The following is a 16949-nucleotide window of genomic DNA, read 5'->3' on the forward strand; positions in this document are numbered from 1 at the left end:
AGCAGCTCTCTGCAGTTGGTTTGTGGACAGTCATGGCTAAGACAAAGGAGCTCACTAAGGACCTGCGGCTGTGCATTGTGGCCGCTCACAAGTCAGGAAAGGGCTATAAAGCCATATCAAAATGTTTTCAAGTTCCAGTGGCTACAGTGCAAAGTATTATTAAAAAATACAAGAAGTTCCGCACTGTGGAAAATCTCAGAAGATGTGGTCGGAAGCCAAAAGTGACACCTGTGCTGGCCAGGAGAATAGTGGGAGAGGTGAAGAAAAATCCAAGGATCACCACCAAGGCCATCCTGGTGAATCTGGACTCTGCTGGTGGCGACATCTCAAGGCAGACAGTTCAACGGACACTGCACACTGCTGGGTTCCACGGACGCAGGCCAAGGAGGACACCACTTCTCCAGAAAAGGCACACAAAAGCCCGCTTGACCTTTGCAAATGCTCATCTGGACAAAGAAGACTTCTGGTGTTCTGTTTTATGGTCAGATGAAACAAAAATTGAATTGTTTGGCCACAATGATGTGTGCACCATTTGGCGTAAAAAAGGAGAAGCCTTCAACCCTAAGAACACCATCCCCACTGTCAAACATGGTGGTGGGAACCTAATGTTTTGGGGATGTTTTTCAGCCAATGGACCAGGGAACTTGATCGCAGTAAATGGCACCATGAAAAAAGAGCAATACATCAAGATTCTCAACAACATCAGGCAGTCTGCAGAGAAACTTGGCCTTGGGAACCGGTGGACATTTCAGCACGACAACGACCCAAAACACACAGCCAAAGTGGTGAAGAAATGGTTAGCAGACAAAAACATTAATGTTTTGCAGTGGCCCAGCCAGAGTCCTGACTTGAATCCAATTGAGAATCTGTGGAGGGAGCTAAAGATCAGGGTGATGGCAAGGAGACCCTCGAACCTCAAAGAGTTGGAGCTCATCACTAAAGATGAATGGGCAAAAATACCAGTGGAGACATGCAAAAAGCTGGTCAGCAATTACAGGAAACGTTTGATTGCTGTAATAGCCAATAAAGGCTTTTATATTAATTATTGAGAAGGGTATGAATAATTTTGGACATGCCACTTTTTGTTCAAATGTGTATAAAAGCTGAGAAATATTTTTTCCCACAATGATGCCTCTTGTACATCATCGTGTTATCTCCTGGGAGATGCCTGTGTCATTTCCAGGCAAAAATATAATTTCTGGTTAAATAAAAGTAAATTTAAGTCAAACTTTGACAGGGGTATGAATACTTTCGGGCATGACTGTATGTATGTCAGAGCGCCGGGCTATCAATAACAGGGTTGTGTGTTCGATTCACTGTTGGGGCCCTTGAGCAAGGCCCTTTACCCTCTTTGCTCCCCAGGCGCTGGAGTTGGCAGCCCACCGCTCGATTATTTTTTGACTGAGGAATGAATAGTAAGAGCTCGTGCTCCCATACTTTTTGGCAAAAGCTGTGTCTATTGTTATTTTTAAATGTCAGTATAATTTAAGTTTAAGCACGCTCCCAGCTTATGAGAGGCTCTATATATATTAAAAATATAGAGCCTGGTCTGATTTGTCTGGATTTAGGCACACAGATGGTAGGGGCAGAAATTGGAACCAGCATCTTATATCCCATGAACCCATCTGCCTTGTTTCTGCCTGTAGTTTCACAACTTTTAATCATATTTGTTTCTCAAATTGGATCCGGGGAAGTGACTGTCTGCACCATTACTTGCAAGCGATGGGATCAGATTTATGTGTCCGGACAGTACAAACCTATCTGCACGGGTTGCTGTGGTAACATGGGTGCTAATGAGCTGCCTTCACACATGGGAGCAGGAGATTGAGCTTGCTCTGGATTTGATGTGGTTGTTTTCTGTGATGTAAAAGAAACGTGGACTCAGCAGTTCAAATCCAATTAGAACTGTGTTTTAAACCACCTTTTGAATATGGTTTGGGTCAGATTTGCAAAAATCTGATTTAATGTGTTTTTTGATGTCCTGATGTATCAAAAAACAACCTGGATATGCCAAAAAATGGGATTTGGACTAGTTGTCTAAACATAGCCTAAGAGGCTGAAGTTCATTCTAAAGTGATCAATCTATTAATCAAGTAATTAGATCAATCATGAATATTAACAGCATTTCCGAACTGTGGCAGTAAAATATCTTGGTCAGAGGAGGGGGATAAGTCGTACAGAGTACTGCACTGCTTTTCAGCTCATTTGGCTCATCTAAGACCCTAATAAAGTTGAAAAATAATCCTTTATTAGCATCTTTCATTTGACAGAAACGTCAGTCAGGAGAGGCAACAAGTGTGCAACATGTTTGTTATGGAAATGCAGTTTGGACATAATGTGTGCGCCACTGGACTGGACTGGCACATTGGCTGTATTTCTTGAAACATGCACGGAATTGGTCACTCAGTTAAAAGTATCACTCTCACTTATGTTCAGCATCAATGTGACTGCAAGCTTAAAGATGATCTCCTGAGCACATTATTTAAAGGAGCATTAGTCAATTTTGCTGCCAAGAAATGTGCTAAAACAAGGGTTAACATTGGAAAAGTTTTTCCCAAATAAAGATGAATTATTACTTGCAAAGGGGGCAAAGCTGCATGCAGAATTAGGTATGTAAAGTAAAGCTTTAGCTGAGAAACATAGTGGCTGATCTTATTAAAAAGATCTGCTTTGAACAGCAAATTCACCCCATTCTACACTATTCTTGCAGCAGCAAATCCTTCTGAGACAAATTCTAGGTGTTTTATAGGTTTGTAAGTTCACTAAAGAGAGGCTAAATGTTGTCGTGGGAAACACCTCATATCAGGGTAAAATGCTAACACCATCACTTCCTGCACAAATAGGAGTTTGATAACCTGCTCTAGTGAAACACCACCAAAGTACCAAGAAGAATCTGTAGAGTATGTGAGTAACATGATTTAGATTGTAGAGGTGTGCTCTAACCTTCCAGTGTTGTTCAATACTGATTAGATTGTGTTTAATGAAACTTGACTAATGCTCCTTTTAGGAGAGACCTTCTTAAAAACCTAAACAAAGTTATATACATTGGGCTATATACATATTACATACTATACTATACATGGAATACATAAGACAAATGTCAATCCTACAAAATGAAGTTAAAAAAAAAAGGTTTTTACAGTGCAACATTAGTTTCAGAGTAAGAAAAGTTAGTTTGGCAAGTTTTAAAGGAGATGAATATTCGATGCAAATGAAAAAGGATTCAGTTTGTATCCTGTTCCACTGTAGAACTTGTTCTGGAATTCCACCCTAGATCAGGAAAAATGGTCAAAAGCAGGTATTTAGTTCAAAACTGCTCTAAAAGCAGCATGTTGTGGTATTTTCTTCCGAGTTACTCTACCATTGTGTGTGTGTGTGTGTTTCTCACCAGTGCAGACGCAGGGCATGCAAGAATGCAGACAGCCCCTCCATGACGAGCAGGATAGACACGGTAAGCATAGCGAAGAAGGAAAAGATCAGTGCCAGGATGACCGAGCCTATGTAACCTTGCCATGACAGAGAGATCCGCATCACCATCACCCACAGCACTTCCGAGAGCTCTGAAAAAGTATGCAGCAAGCGTATTTTTTTTTTTTTTACTCCTAACAGTATAACGAGCAGCTTGCTTAATCACTGTAGCGAAGTTCTGCCAATAGAATGGGACTCTCTAGAGCAGATATACATGTACCTGTGGGCACCATGCCTAATGCCAGGTGTGGGCTACAGGGCTATAAACCCCCCCAGTATTGTGTTCTCTGAAATGGTGGAGCACCATTCAATATTTGTGGAATGAGCTGAGGGTGAGGTGGGATGGTGATCACCAAACATCCTGACCTCACACTCTTGTTGCTGAATGCAATCAAAATCTCACAGCAATGCTCATTTACTCCCAACAATAGCAGGATAGAACATTTTTAATATCTGATTTTGGAAGACGCAATGAATGAGCAGGGGTCCCAATATTTTTGTCCATATAGTGTGTATGCAAACATACATATACATGGATCATTTCAGCATTTGAGAAAAATCTGTATCACTGACATTTTAAATAATAAAATATACACAGTGTACAGATACATAAAACAATCAATTCCTACATATCGTGTCAATTTTCTTTTCTAAATATTAAAAAATCTTTCAGAAGTTGCAAGTGCAGTAAAATGTCCATGAGCACAAATTTAAAATGAACTAATAATAATGTAAACATACGTTTTTTACTGACACTTGATGCATGTTTTTGTACACTTGACACTTAGGGACAAACAGACTTTGTCAACCCTGTTATACTTTCATCATTCAGAAAGGAATAAAATATTTGCAAAATTCAAATATATATAAACAAATTTTGTTGAGAATGTATATATATGCAGTGGTTTATATATATGCAATATCACATTACAATAAACTAAGGAAAGAGAACATAATTTACTGCATTGTTTTGTGCCATATAACCCAACAAAGTCATCTGTTATCACTGTGTCAACCCTGTTTATTACCGTCAGCCCTATTATTTAAATATGACAGGGTTATTTTCATAGTTATTGTAATTATATAATAACTATATGCAGAACAGTTTTTGATAAATGCCTTCCTTTCACATAGTGATGTAATTTGTTTTTTCACATATTGTTTTATCAGAATTGACAAAATATGAAACTTCAGAAATGTCCTCCAATGCTGAAATGACCCATAGATACATATATGCACACACAAATTTCCATAACTATGTGTGCATCCATGTAACTATGTGTTACTCACGTGCGTGTGCAAGACTAAGGGCCCACAACCGTAGGTAAGAAGCAGTGTTGGAGATGCAGCCCAGGCAGTATTCTATAGTGTGGATGGCTTGATGCATAAAGACCTCAGTCATGTCGAAATCCTGAGATACAGAGAAACAAAAGTAAATATACAGGGAACAGATATGACTTCCCACTCCCACTATGGTGCTTCTTCACTTCTTTCACCTTCACTTTCACGTTCTCTCCCCCGTTTCCTCTCTCAAGGTCTCCATGCTGGGCATTGATTGAGTTGGGGTCAGTCACTAGAGGGTGCTGCTCTCCCTGTCATAAAAGTCAGTTACATGCTTGAACGCACCAATTGTGGCTAGAAAGGTTTGTTCACTACACACATTTTTGTTTCATATTCATACACCATTACCGTGGCCATGTTCCTTCTGCATTTTAGGTAGAGGTGAATTGGCTTCCCCAGTAACAAGACAGGAACAGCACAGAAGGCTAAAACCACCAGCACCCGCTGCACTATCATCTGCACAAGGAAAGAGAACGTCTGAATGAATGAAGGAATAAATATACTCATACAACTAAAAACTTTTCTGAGTTTTCACTGTACAAATACATTCTACACTGAGAGCTTTCTTTTTTTTTGGTTCCTGGGATTAGCTGTGGCTGGTTTCCTCAAAATCAATCAGTCTTCACAGGGTACAATAGCAAACCTGGCCAAAGTCAAAGCTAAGACAGAATCAGAAATACTTTATTGATCCCAGAAGGGAAACTGCAGCAGTGAGAATAGCTGGCTCACACATTCCCTATTTAAACCACAAAGGAGTACACTATGTTATACTGCCAGCTGTGGTTAAATCTGGTGGAGATGCATCTTTGACCTCCTCTGAGTGGTCCATGTGATTTTAATGATCCAATGATAATCTTGAGCCTTTTCATGTGGTCTAGTGAAATCCGAAAGTGATTGGAACAACAAAAATGAATGTTCGTGCAAAATGTAAACAGCCTTATCGTGTCTTCATAGATTAAATAGCAAGTGAGCAGGTCGTTATGCATATGAAGTTTTCAACTGCACTGCAATCGGGTTCTAATTCGATTGTAGTTATTTTTGTGTGTGTGTGTTTTTTTTTTTTGCAAATGAGAAAGCGAAATAGAAGAAGAAATACAAAGAGAACCTGTCCTGGATAAAGGGGTGGGTTGTCTGGGTTCTCAGTGAACAGGAACATGTCTATGAAGTGGATGAGGAGGCTCGGAGCACGGCTGGAGTCTTGTGGCCCGAAAGCAATCCACTTAAACACCACCATAAAAACCAGGTAGCCAAACAGACAGAGCATGAACACGAGCTCAGGAATCAAAACCAGAAACACGCTGCTCATATCACCAAAATGCCTGCATAGAAAGAGAGAGAAGTATACAAAATAATGAACAAGCTAAAGGCTTAAAATGTTAAGATGAAGAGCTCTGAGACAAACACAACAATATATTTGAGAGGAAGCTGTTACAGCACGTATTGGCTGCAGAAATCACTCACAAGTGATTGAAAAAGGAAAGGCAGACTCCAAAAGTCATGTGAATGACCCCTATTATGACTGACATCTTCATCTTGTATGAATTGAGGAAGGTCAGGTGGTTATTTGCCAGCCTCCAGATCTTTGGTAGAAAGTTTAACAACAGGTTAACATTACAGTATTAAAACACTATACATTGCAGAATTGTAAATACTACAATCAAAATGTTTTAATTGTGGATTTTATTCTGTTTACCGGATCTATGCCAAACGGGTAAGGACCCTGGAAGACTCCAGTGACGTTTGGGTCCAGAGAAAGGTACTGGTTTTCCTTCAGGGTGTCATCACTAAGAAAAAGACATTTACACTAAGTTAAATTTAGCTATATTGGACCTATATACTGTTGGTAGTACAGAGTTTAGTGTGCAAACTGCTCCAGCAAACCAAATTAAACATGTTAAAAAACATCTACCTCCAGTTGTAGTGCTGTATCATCGGTTTAAGGTGCCAGCCAGAGGGGAACGGACTGAGGCCTTTGCTGAAGCACTCATTATAGACAGCGCCGGTGTAGATAGAGAACAGCCCCATCAAAAGAATCAGATAGCGCCCTCCAAAAATCATCCGCCACATCTGAGACAAGGACACGAATAGAACAGATGGCTGTATCAAATATGTGGATGATTTATTTTATTATATTATTTAACCTTAAAGTTAACCAGTCAGACCATTAAGGGCAAATTATTATTCACAATGATGACCTGGATTTACAATGGTGGCCTGGAAATACCACAAACCACTAAGAATTGTGTTCACTGTTGCTGGAACGTTGATTTAATTTCTGGAGAAGGGGGTAGATAAAGAACTGTGATTTGAGTTCTCTCAGGCAAACAAACCTCGTTGGTGCTGTCCTTCATTTTGGGGTCTCTTTCCTCGAGCAACATCCAGAGAGCTGCCAGGGTCATGAGAAAACCATGCCCAACATCTCCAAACATCACCGCAAACAGAAAGGGAAATGTAATGATGGTATATACCGCTGAGGGAAGAACACACACAATGGTACAATGGTTGGTTGTAGTGGATGTGGAGATCAACTGAACTGAAGTGAACTGATCTTTTCATTTTAATTTAATATTCTTAATCTGGACTGAATGATTTATGGGTCAAACAAACTGATTAGTATCACACATGCTTTGTTTTCATCTATCTGATGTTCTATGATAAAATCAACATCACCCCCCTTACAAAATGTCGACTGGGGATTCTTAAGGACTGGTTTAAAAGACAGGAAGTGTAATACAACAGTGTAGATCTATTAAGTTATATGATGGGAAACCTACACATAGGTCCACCCACGCAAATAAACGTTCCCACAGTCATCTAACTCTATGTGACTCTTGTTTATTTGCAGGCCTAAACAAACACTCACTTAAGTAATAGCTTAAAGTAACAACTGGTCTAGTCTTGGTGTTACCTGGGTTGACTTCTCTGTATCTCGCCACACCATAAGCATCCACAATGCTCTGGAAGCCAGAAGTGAAGGCATTGGTGTTGAAGAGTGTAGGGGGAGAGGTGTTGGCAGGCAGGCGGTTATAGAACGAGTCCACACTGTTCCCGCTCTTCCTCTGTCAGTCATTTGTGATCGGTAAAAGCATAAGGAAACCGAAACATTAAGCATGTTCAAACGTGGATGGTTATTTTGTGGCAGTGGTTGCATGGAATCTGAAGGAGTAATTATATTTGATGATGTCTGAATACTGTATGTCTTATTTGAAGTCATTTCCAACAATCAGTTGTGGCTTAATTTCACCTTAAAGGCTTTTAAGGCTTAAGGCTTAAGGGTTTTTCCCATTGTTGTACTTCACAAGCAAATTTTAACAATACATTTAGACATTTTGGTTTTGCCCCCTTTAACTCACCACAATCTGCAGCCAGAGTAGTTATTGCATGTGATTGACCATATTTTGCATGGTAAAATGCATCTGAACGTGGAAGTGATGCTTCCATGTGTACTACCATGTTTTAATCACTAAATAAAAATCTCACAAGATTGCCTTTTATTGTTGGATGCAATACCGTAGTTCAGAACAGAACTTTTGTCTGATTTCATTAAGTAATACTTCTGAGTAGAAATAAAACTGTGTATTTCTACTTCTGTATTTTTATATTTAAAGTATATTTCTAGAAATCAGTATATTTATATTGTTTACTGTCATTTACACATTACAGAGCCTTACCGTGCCCTCTATCAAGGCACTCTGCAGCAGCAGCAGCTTGCTGACAGGGCACCAGGCCTCAGCAATCAGGCACTTGTCTGTTACAGAAGGGCTGCACAGGTTCAGGACCATCTGCACGGCCTTACACTTCTGCACACGCACCCTCCACTGGGGCAGAGCACACACACAGCGGGCCAGCAACTGCTGCATGTAACACTCCGTCTGAGACAGCACCTAGAGTGGTAGCAGAAAAGTTTGCCTATATAGTCTTCTATAATCAGACATGTATTTATAACTTATTTGAACAAAATACCACCATGTTTTCCTTACTGTTCTGATGTCAAAGATTCTCCTTTGCAGTCCCTGCAGTATCTCATCTCTCTCCTCTGAACTCTCCGGGTACGCAAAGGTATGTGTATGGAAACTGTTAGGTGTGGCAACAGAGAAACAGTTAAAAGTGAGAGAATAAAGTAGACACCTGGCCTCCACTTGAGTGCATAAGTAAATAGAAACATTACGAGAAATATCACATTACCAGTCACAGATCTTCTTTACTTTCTGGCCAATCTGCTCTCCCCAGAAGGATATCAGAAACACTGTCCACTGCACCATCTCCCCCTGTGTTTGAAAAATGAAAATTAGGCTGGTAATACAGACTGGTGACAAATTAAAAGGAAAACAGGAGTGGCATGTATAAAAATGCAGTGCAAACCAAATAGACCTTGATTATAAATGAAGATGGCCAGCGGAAAAGATGTGACTTTGAAAGAAAGAGGGGTTAATACTTGGGCACTGATGGCAGAAGCTTTTTGGCCAACGACTCGTATTGGTGTAGTGTGGTGGGCTTGTCTGGCCAGGGAATCAAACCATACTCTGCCACAGGAAGGATGGTGATGATACTCAGTACAGTACACCAACTGCACTTCAGTCACAAAGACAGCTGAACTGATCAGTGTTTCAATAGGTATAGTGACTAAGATGGCATCTGCATTTAGAACTACTGGAAAGACATCAGTAAACAGGGTTAAAAAACCATGTCCAAAAGCACACATTCATTGATTATGATGCTCTTTTTTTTATTAGTAAGAAATAAAAGGAAAACAGAAGAGTAACTGTCTTAAGAATTCGTAAGAAATGATTTCTATCCTGATGGAAGTGGTCTCTTCCAGCATGAGGATGCTTCCTTCCACCGTGCATGAGTGGGTCATCAAGTCTCAATCGAGTAGACTTTGGACCAGCGTGTGAAACAATGCTCTCCACCACCACCACCACCATCACACCTACTGTGGGAATACCTATTGGAAAGATTATGCTCCATTCCTACAGCACAGTTCCAGAGACTTGTAAAATCCATGTCAAGGTGTGTAGAAGCTGTTTTGGCAGTTCTTGGAGGCCCAGCACCTTACTACGATAGTTTAGGTCAGTTTCCTAGCAAGGGATTAATCTTAGTCATGGACTACACAGCATTCTGAACGAGTAGCTATGAATCTCGTTTGTTGTGATTGATTCATTCTTGTCATTCATTCATTCATGTCTATTTTTCTTACAGTGTCTGCCACTTCCAACTTCTCATCCATCTCCCAGAAATCTACAATGATGTAACCACGACAGGCCCTCCACAGAAGACGCTCAAAGGCTGGGACTTTCCATGGATGGACCACGCCAGCGACAAAACTAGAAGAGAGCAGTTTCCACAACACTATTAGCATGAACCAAAGATTCATAGTGAAAGCCATATGACTAATCCATTTTCTGATGGATGAAGACCAGTCATATTTTCAGCAGCAGGTTCGTAAAGTTGGTTTTCCTCACCTCAGTCGAATATCTTGTCTGTTATCTAACAGAGCTGCAGTTTCTAGAGTAGAGGGTGGGCCCTAAAAAAGTGAAACATTGTATATGTAACTGGAGTAAAAGAATATTGCAGAATTAATGCATTGTGCAAAAAGGAGACCTCACCTGTGTCGCTGTGAACAAGTGGGCCTGGATCAAAACACCTCTGTACTGACTAAGCTGGGTCAGCTGGTTCCGTAGACTGTCTCTATTCCTTGATACCTAGATTTCAGCATAAAATAAGGGTATTCACTCATAATGACAAATAATAATAATACTAATGAAATACATTTCATTGCGCAACAAAAGAATGAAGTCAGTGATTTCATTGCCAACCCTAAAGTACACTTGATGTACATCAGCCTCTCACCACTCATCGTTCCTGTATGTAATTTTGTGATATAGGTATAGTGCTACTATACCTAGTAATACACTGGCAGTCAGAAAGAATTGCTTAAGTGTTGTCTTTCTAATGAAAACACAGACAAATGAGAGTCTATCAGTTTTGTGTCGCTCCATCCCTGGTGGTCGCCTCACATCTGCTTTGTCATATTTTCATGGTTGCATGGTCTGTTAGATGGTACTAACACAGGAAGGGATTTTGGGAGGAAAGATAGCCAAGGAGAGGATGTTGGTTCAGCAAGGAGTCTATACCCTAGCAGAAGTCTAGAGTAAGGTACAGCTGCAAGGCTGAAACCTCACCCTGACACACACTCCTACTGGAAGTTAGCGTTACGCGTTGTGAAGGATTAAGCTGACTCCTACACTCAGCAGCATTCCCATTGGACCTGCCTCCTCACTGAAGATCCCAGGTAGTTACATTAATGCATCTACAATGTTTATAAACTATTTAGAGGTGGCCCACATTGTTGATGAGGTGTAGCAAGCTTACTACATCATATCTAATTTTATTTTACTGCTGCCCACAAGTTTTTTTATTTACCTACACATTCCCACAAGATCTCACCAGTGATTAAATCTGGTGATTGTTTTGCTATGACGTCACCTGAATTCCCATACTCTTCAACCCACTCCATGACCTGATTAGAAATCAAAACAGCTGCGAAACATCAGTGTAAAACTTCTGTAGATCTGAGCAATTCACTCGCACCTCTTTGAGCTCTCTGGCTAGCCTCTCGCTCTCCTCCTCAATTGCAAGAAGCTCCCTGGGTTGAGGAGCTGATGGTAGTGGACAGGGGAGGGGCAGAGACTCCCTCAATGAAGGAGAGAGGGATCTTATGACCTCCTGCTCCAGAAATGCTGACCAACGTGTGAAAGGAGAGAATAGAATGGAGGAAAAACGTAATGCAACAATGAACATGTCGATAAGTTTGATAACTTATTCTCAATAGTTTTAATAATGTAAACAGTGCTGTTATTGTCATAACTCACTGAAAGTTTTCTCCATCTCTTCACATCTCCTAACCTCTGAGACAAACTTTCTCTGGAATGCATTCACACTAGGATTCAACTGTGGAGGTGGGACAAAAATCAGAGTACAATAAAATGACATATTATGAATGAAATACAAAGAAAAGCAGAGAAGAGGCAAATGATTAAAGTGAATGTCTGTAAAGTCAGATAAAACGTTTCACTTCCAACAAGGCTCAGTGTTAGCTTTATTAAACTCACATCTCTGAATTCGACCAATCCTAGCTCTCCCAGCTCACTGACACAATTGTAGGCAGATCCAGACTGGAGGAAGAGCTGTACCAGACACACCTCCTCACTGCGGAACAATGATCCCATGGTAGTCTAAAAATGTGAGTCCAATTATGAGTAAAACTTAATTACAGATGAATCTTTAAACAGAGTATGATGCGTAAAAGCAGTGTATAAGAAGCTCCAGGCACATTTTAGCACAATGCTTGTTATTGTGTAAGTATATATTTATTAACCATTAACCAATATATAGTTTCACACTTATGCAAAAGTTTTAAGTAACTGCAAAAATGAAAACTTATGTGGACAGTTAGATATTATTTGCTCAGTTAAACACAAATATTACACCAAATACATTTACATGAATAGAATAAACAGTGGTTTTAAAAACAGCACTGTGTTAGATCATTTCCATCCCTCTTCTAGTGGCAGTCTGTTATCATTTGAAGACATCATCCAACAACTGATGTGATCAATTATTTATTTATTTTAAGTGCTGATGATGGAACTTATCACCTGCTTTCGAAATATAAATAAAGCATAGGTAATCAAGAATGTCATATTTTTCTGTACCTAAATCTATGTATGTTATAATAGTGAAAATGGCTTTACATATTGTGTTAGACCATACTCTATACATGTACAAACTATGAGAAAAGTAAGGACACACACACAAAGCTCTTTGAGCAGACATGGAGCTGGATATTTTTGCACAGGCATTCTCTGAATGTGGGCAGAAGCCAGAAGCAGATTAAAAAGGCCATCTTTCATGTGACAGTTTTTAGCTTCTAATTTAATAGAGAATTTGTGAAAGAGCAGGGGAAACACCCGGCTCCCGAGACAAAGACAGCAATGTAAGAAGGTCAGAACCTAAATGAGCATCATATGAGATGTGTACAGTTTGCATACCAGTGGTATTAGACTCACATTCATAGTGGAGCCACCTTGTAACAGTGTGGACTTTCTGGGTGAGTTTACAGTTATGGAAAGTGTCTTGAATCAGCATTCATGGGAGAGCTCAGCGAGGACATTACACTCCGTATAGTAACTACAAGCGAGGTATACTGTAATAACACTACAGAGTGAAGTCTTTGTTTGTACATGAATATTTTACACCTTCGTTAATAACATCTGCTAGGTGATCACATCTGTTTGGCACTTGCTCTATTAACGTCAGTCTCAAATTAATCTTCAACAAACCTACAACAGACATATATCCTGCCTTTTTCAGTTAATATCTGCCTTTTGTCTTTACTTGTAGCATTGTTAGATTTGTGTAGCACTGCATCCAGAACAGTGTCCTGCTTTTACTGATTGTACAACGTATGTCAAATTCACATAGGTGAACTTAGTGCAGTTCTTGTTGTATATCTTATTTGAATAACCTTTCAATAATGCAATGGAAATAGATCAAATAATAAACCCTTACAAACTGAAGTCTACCTTTTAAAGCCAGCTTGTATTTCTTATGAAACATTTCCAGCTATATCTGACAAGGTATTGCAATATAAATAATACGTTTAAATATCTAGATATACTAAAATATATCCATATATTTTTCCATAAGGGATTTAATGCTGTTAAATAAACCATAAAAGGGAGCAGACATCCCTCACAGAGAGCTGCTGGGGTTGCTTTTTTAATTTGTCATTTGTTCCAGTAACATCCAGTAAGAGAAAACTAGAAGAAGCTCATTATTTTTAACAATAATAATGAGAACTTTTTTTTTTTTAACTCTGTATTTCTAACCAGTTTTCTGGTTAAACTGAAAGTCTTAACCCTTGTTATGCGGGGCTGCCAACTCTCACGTCCTGGACTCACGCAGGTGGCTCAGGTCTCACGCCACACTCGTCATTTCTCACGCATTTTACCGGCCTTAGCTTTAAGTTTACACGACATATAAGAACAGGGTTGAGTTCATTCACAGCAAACACACAGATTAATGGCTTACAGTGACCAATCTCTCACAAAACCTAAGCTAGGAAAGTTAGCTAAAGAATAAGGAAGCTTTTCTCACACTGACTCATCACCATACTGATGCCTTGACAGTCATATGGCCCGTTTTTGCAGGGCTTTGCAGGTATAAGCTGCTCTAATGTCGCTGCTCGAGTGTTTTGGGGGCATTATTTAGCTAGTTATCTGTGCAGAATTGCTCATAGTTCAGAAACTGCGCAGAAACGTGCAGCTGATGTAAATAAAGGCGCCAGTTATACATTACCGGACGATGCTCCTCCCGGATGTAGCTATCTAACAGTTTATCACAAACGGTCCCAAAATCATCAGGTCACGTCTTCTGCCTAATTCGAGTAAACAAGCCCATAATAACAGAGCAGTGAAGTGAACACAGGGTCTAAGCTCAGCTCCACTGAAGCTCCGCTGCTGCAACGCGTTGTTATTGTTTTCCCGACCCGTTTCTGAACAGGCCCGCTGTCGTGCGCTATGATTGGCTGGAGGTCCAAGAACCCCGCCCACCGATCGCAGTACTAGCCAATCCTTGCGCAAGACGGGAGGCGAGATAAGCCAATCACCGGAGTGGAGGGCGGGGTGTTTGTGTAAAGACGGGTGTTACGAAAATAACGTCGCTTTCTGCTGTAAGCCTTCATCATCATCCTCCTCCTCGATCACGTTACTTCACTTAGACCCATGTGACGCGCCAGCTGACCAAACCTGCAGCAAAAACGCCAACAAACAAACAAACTAACAAAAATACACTGAAATCTGATAACAAGTAATGCTAGATCTAATGTTATTCTTAACACATATTACTGAGCACATACTAATTATTCAGTTCCCACTACTTATTCTTTAAGTAATAAATAATTATTCTGTATCTACTAATTATCTAGTACCTAATAATTATTCTATAAGTGTTAATTAATCATTCTACTATGAAACTATGTAATGTCAAGGAGTAGAAGAAGCCTATGTGGCCACATTCAGGCCTTGTTGAAAGGGTAAAACTAGTGTGACCCCCCTTTTTCCTTTTTTGGGGTCCATAAAGAGAAAAAGAGAGAGCAGGAGATAATTGACTGCCGCCTAAAATACGCCTAACACAACTGTAAATCCATAAAAATATACGCAAACATTTTTGCCACTTTACAGGACAATAAAAAAGCTAGCAACTTTCAGTGGTCAGTATAAAAATATTTTATTTCCATTTTGTCATTTTTGAGCATTTCTACAATATAAAGATCAACTGCCAGACTCAAATGAAATGTAAAAATGAAAGATAAATAAATAAAAAAAATAAACAACACATATACCAGGCTTTAGGACAGCAATAAAATCATCCACAGGACCATGTGGACCAGTGTCACACACAGTTATAACCTGTCACACACACCAGAAGGACTGAAACGTGTCCAGTGAAAGTTTGAAATAGGGTTTATTTTGCTTTTGTAATTTTTAGATTGTCAAAGAAACTAGAAAACATAAAGGAGATGACTGTATAGGTATTTTCTAAGGCTATTTATTGGACTTATAGTATATAAACATTAACTAATGTTGATGCATGTTTTAAGGTATTTTTGGTCCCTCCCATTCTCACACATAGACATTGGTTCTACAACGTAGGTCTACTTAAAGTCCCCCTGGCCCCCTGGATCCTAACCAAGATATGTCCATTTTAAAAAAAACAACAACAACAAAATATGGTCAGCCTAGATAAAAAAACGTAGGAAAGTTAATTAACCTCATTGACTTATTTAAAAACAATGACCGCTGAATATAACGCCTCTTACAGAAAAAGTGACCAGCCCCCCAAACTATTTAGTTTTACATTGCATTACAGGATTATATAATACATTTCTCCTATAAAACAGCTATTTGTAAAGCAACAACAAAAGTTTTGGGTCAGTGGCTTTATCTTGAAGCAGTTCAAATGTGTATGGAAGGTGAGGTATGCTTAATACAGCAAGATGTTTGTGACTGCAAGAGCTGCAACGTCAACTCTAGGTGGCAGTGTGTCACACAGAAGCTCAGTAATTCCTATCTGGTCAGTGACCCCTATGTGTTGCCCTGCAGCCTGTCATCACAATGAAAGATTAGATATCAGAGAAAGAATAAAGGAAGGTGGAGTATGTGAGAGGAGTAGAGAATAGAATTGGGGATACTCACCGCAATGAGGAATTGCATGTGGGACAACCAGTATGGTCAACCAGATGGCCAGCACCTGTGTAGAAGTTGGTAGATCATCTGTTTTTAATTAGGCCTACAGTATGCAAATAAATACACTGTCCCTTTGTGAGGCCCAGCAGTATGGTAGAGAATATCAACAGCACAAAAGCATGCCAAACACCAGAGGGCTTGAACCATGGAAAGGTACAGTCTTGGGGAAGTAAACATGACATCTTAAAAGGCCTGAGAATACAGTGGAGCTCAGTTAAGTCCATTGTAAAGACATGTCAAATATATGAAATCAAGGTAGATGTTTCAAAGCTGTGGTAGAAGATCTTACAGTCTGATACAGTCAGACAGACGTGGGAACATCTGACTTGATTACTAAACCTTACAAATCTGACAATGCACATCAGTCAAACAGCATTCCCGCTGGTGGCAGCATTATGTTAGTGGGATGCCAATCTGGACAGGACTGATGGTCTAATGAAGTTTCAACTGGAGAGGATGTTCCCCTTTCAACAGGACAAAATAAAATGTACGTCCTTCATTTGTCTTGACCTTAAACTGGACATCTGTGGCAACACCTCCACTCTCCACTGGAGAACTTTGGCAAAGAGATGTAGGCAGGACATCTGTGATATTAGAAAGAATTAATAGAGACCTATATAATTAAAAATCGATTTTTCTTTATTTAGTGGCTTGTGTTTCTTTTTTTGGTTCTGTCACGTTTATTGTACTGTGACTTGCAGAAAGGTGGACTGCAAATGAAGAATACTTGACTTCAAAAAGCTAGGTAACCCCATAGGCCACAATAATGTAAATAGCCCTTGACTGAGAGGGAAGCATAGCAGGTAAAAAAAAAATAATAATAATAAAAAA

The 16949-nt window shown here is 39.7% G+C and overlaps 1 protein-coding gene across 1 annotated transcript; it reads right to left on the reverse strand.

The window, feature by feature from the left end:
- Window positions 1-2226: 2226 nt before the first annotated feature.
- On the reverse strand, window positions 2227-14352 carry tcirg1a (T cell immune regulator 1, ATPase H+ transporting V0 subunit a3a). The gene is made up of 21 exons (XM_072678462.1): window positions 14170-14352; window positions 11922-12044; window positions 11682-11760; window positions 11401-11549; window positions 10416-10511; window positions 10272-10333; window positions 10007-10133; window positions 8995-9077; window positions 8790-8883; window positions 8481-8693; window positions 7718-7868; window positions 7140-7279; window positions 6719-6876; window positions 6503-6593; window positions 6271-6389; window positions 5915-6128; window positions 5158-5265; window positions 4965-5060; window positions 4759-4879; window positions 3389-3560; window positions 2227-3270 (listed from the first exon to the last, which is right to left on the reverse strand). Exons 2-21 carry the CDS (start codon window positions 12036-12038, stop codon window positions 3186-3188), a joined length of 2475 nt encoding a protein of 824 aa, XP_072534563.1. The 5' UTR covers window positions 12039-12044; window positions 14170-14352; the 3' UTR covers window positions 2227-3185.
- Window positions 14353-16949: the final 2597 nt, after the last annotated feature.

The sequence above is a fragment of the Salminus brasiliensis genome, chromosome 4 (genome assembly GCF_030463535.1).
Source record: "Salminus brasiliensis chromosome 4, fSalBra1.hap2, whole genome shotgun sequence".
NCBI classification, from domain to species: Eukaryota; Metazoa; Chordata; class Actinopteri; order Characiformes; family Bryconidae; genus Salminus; species Salminus brasiliensis.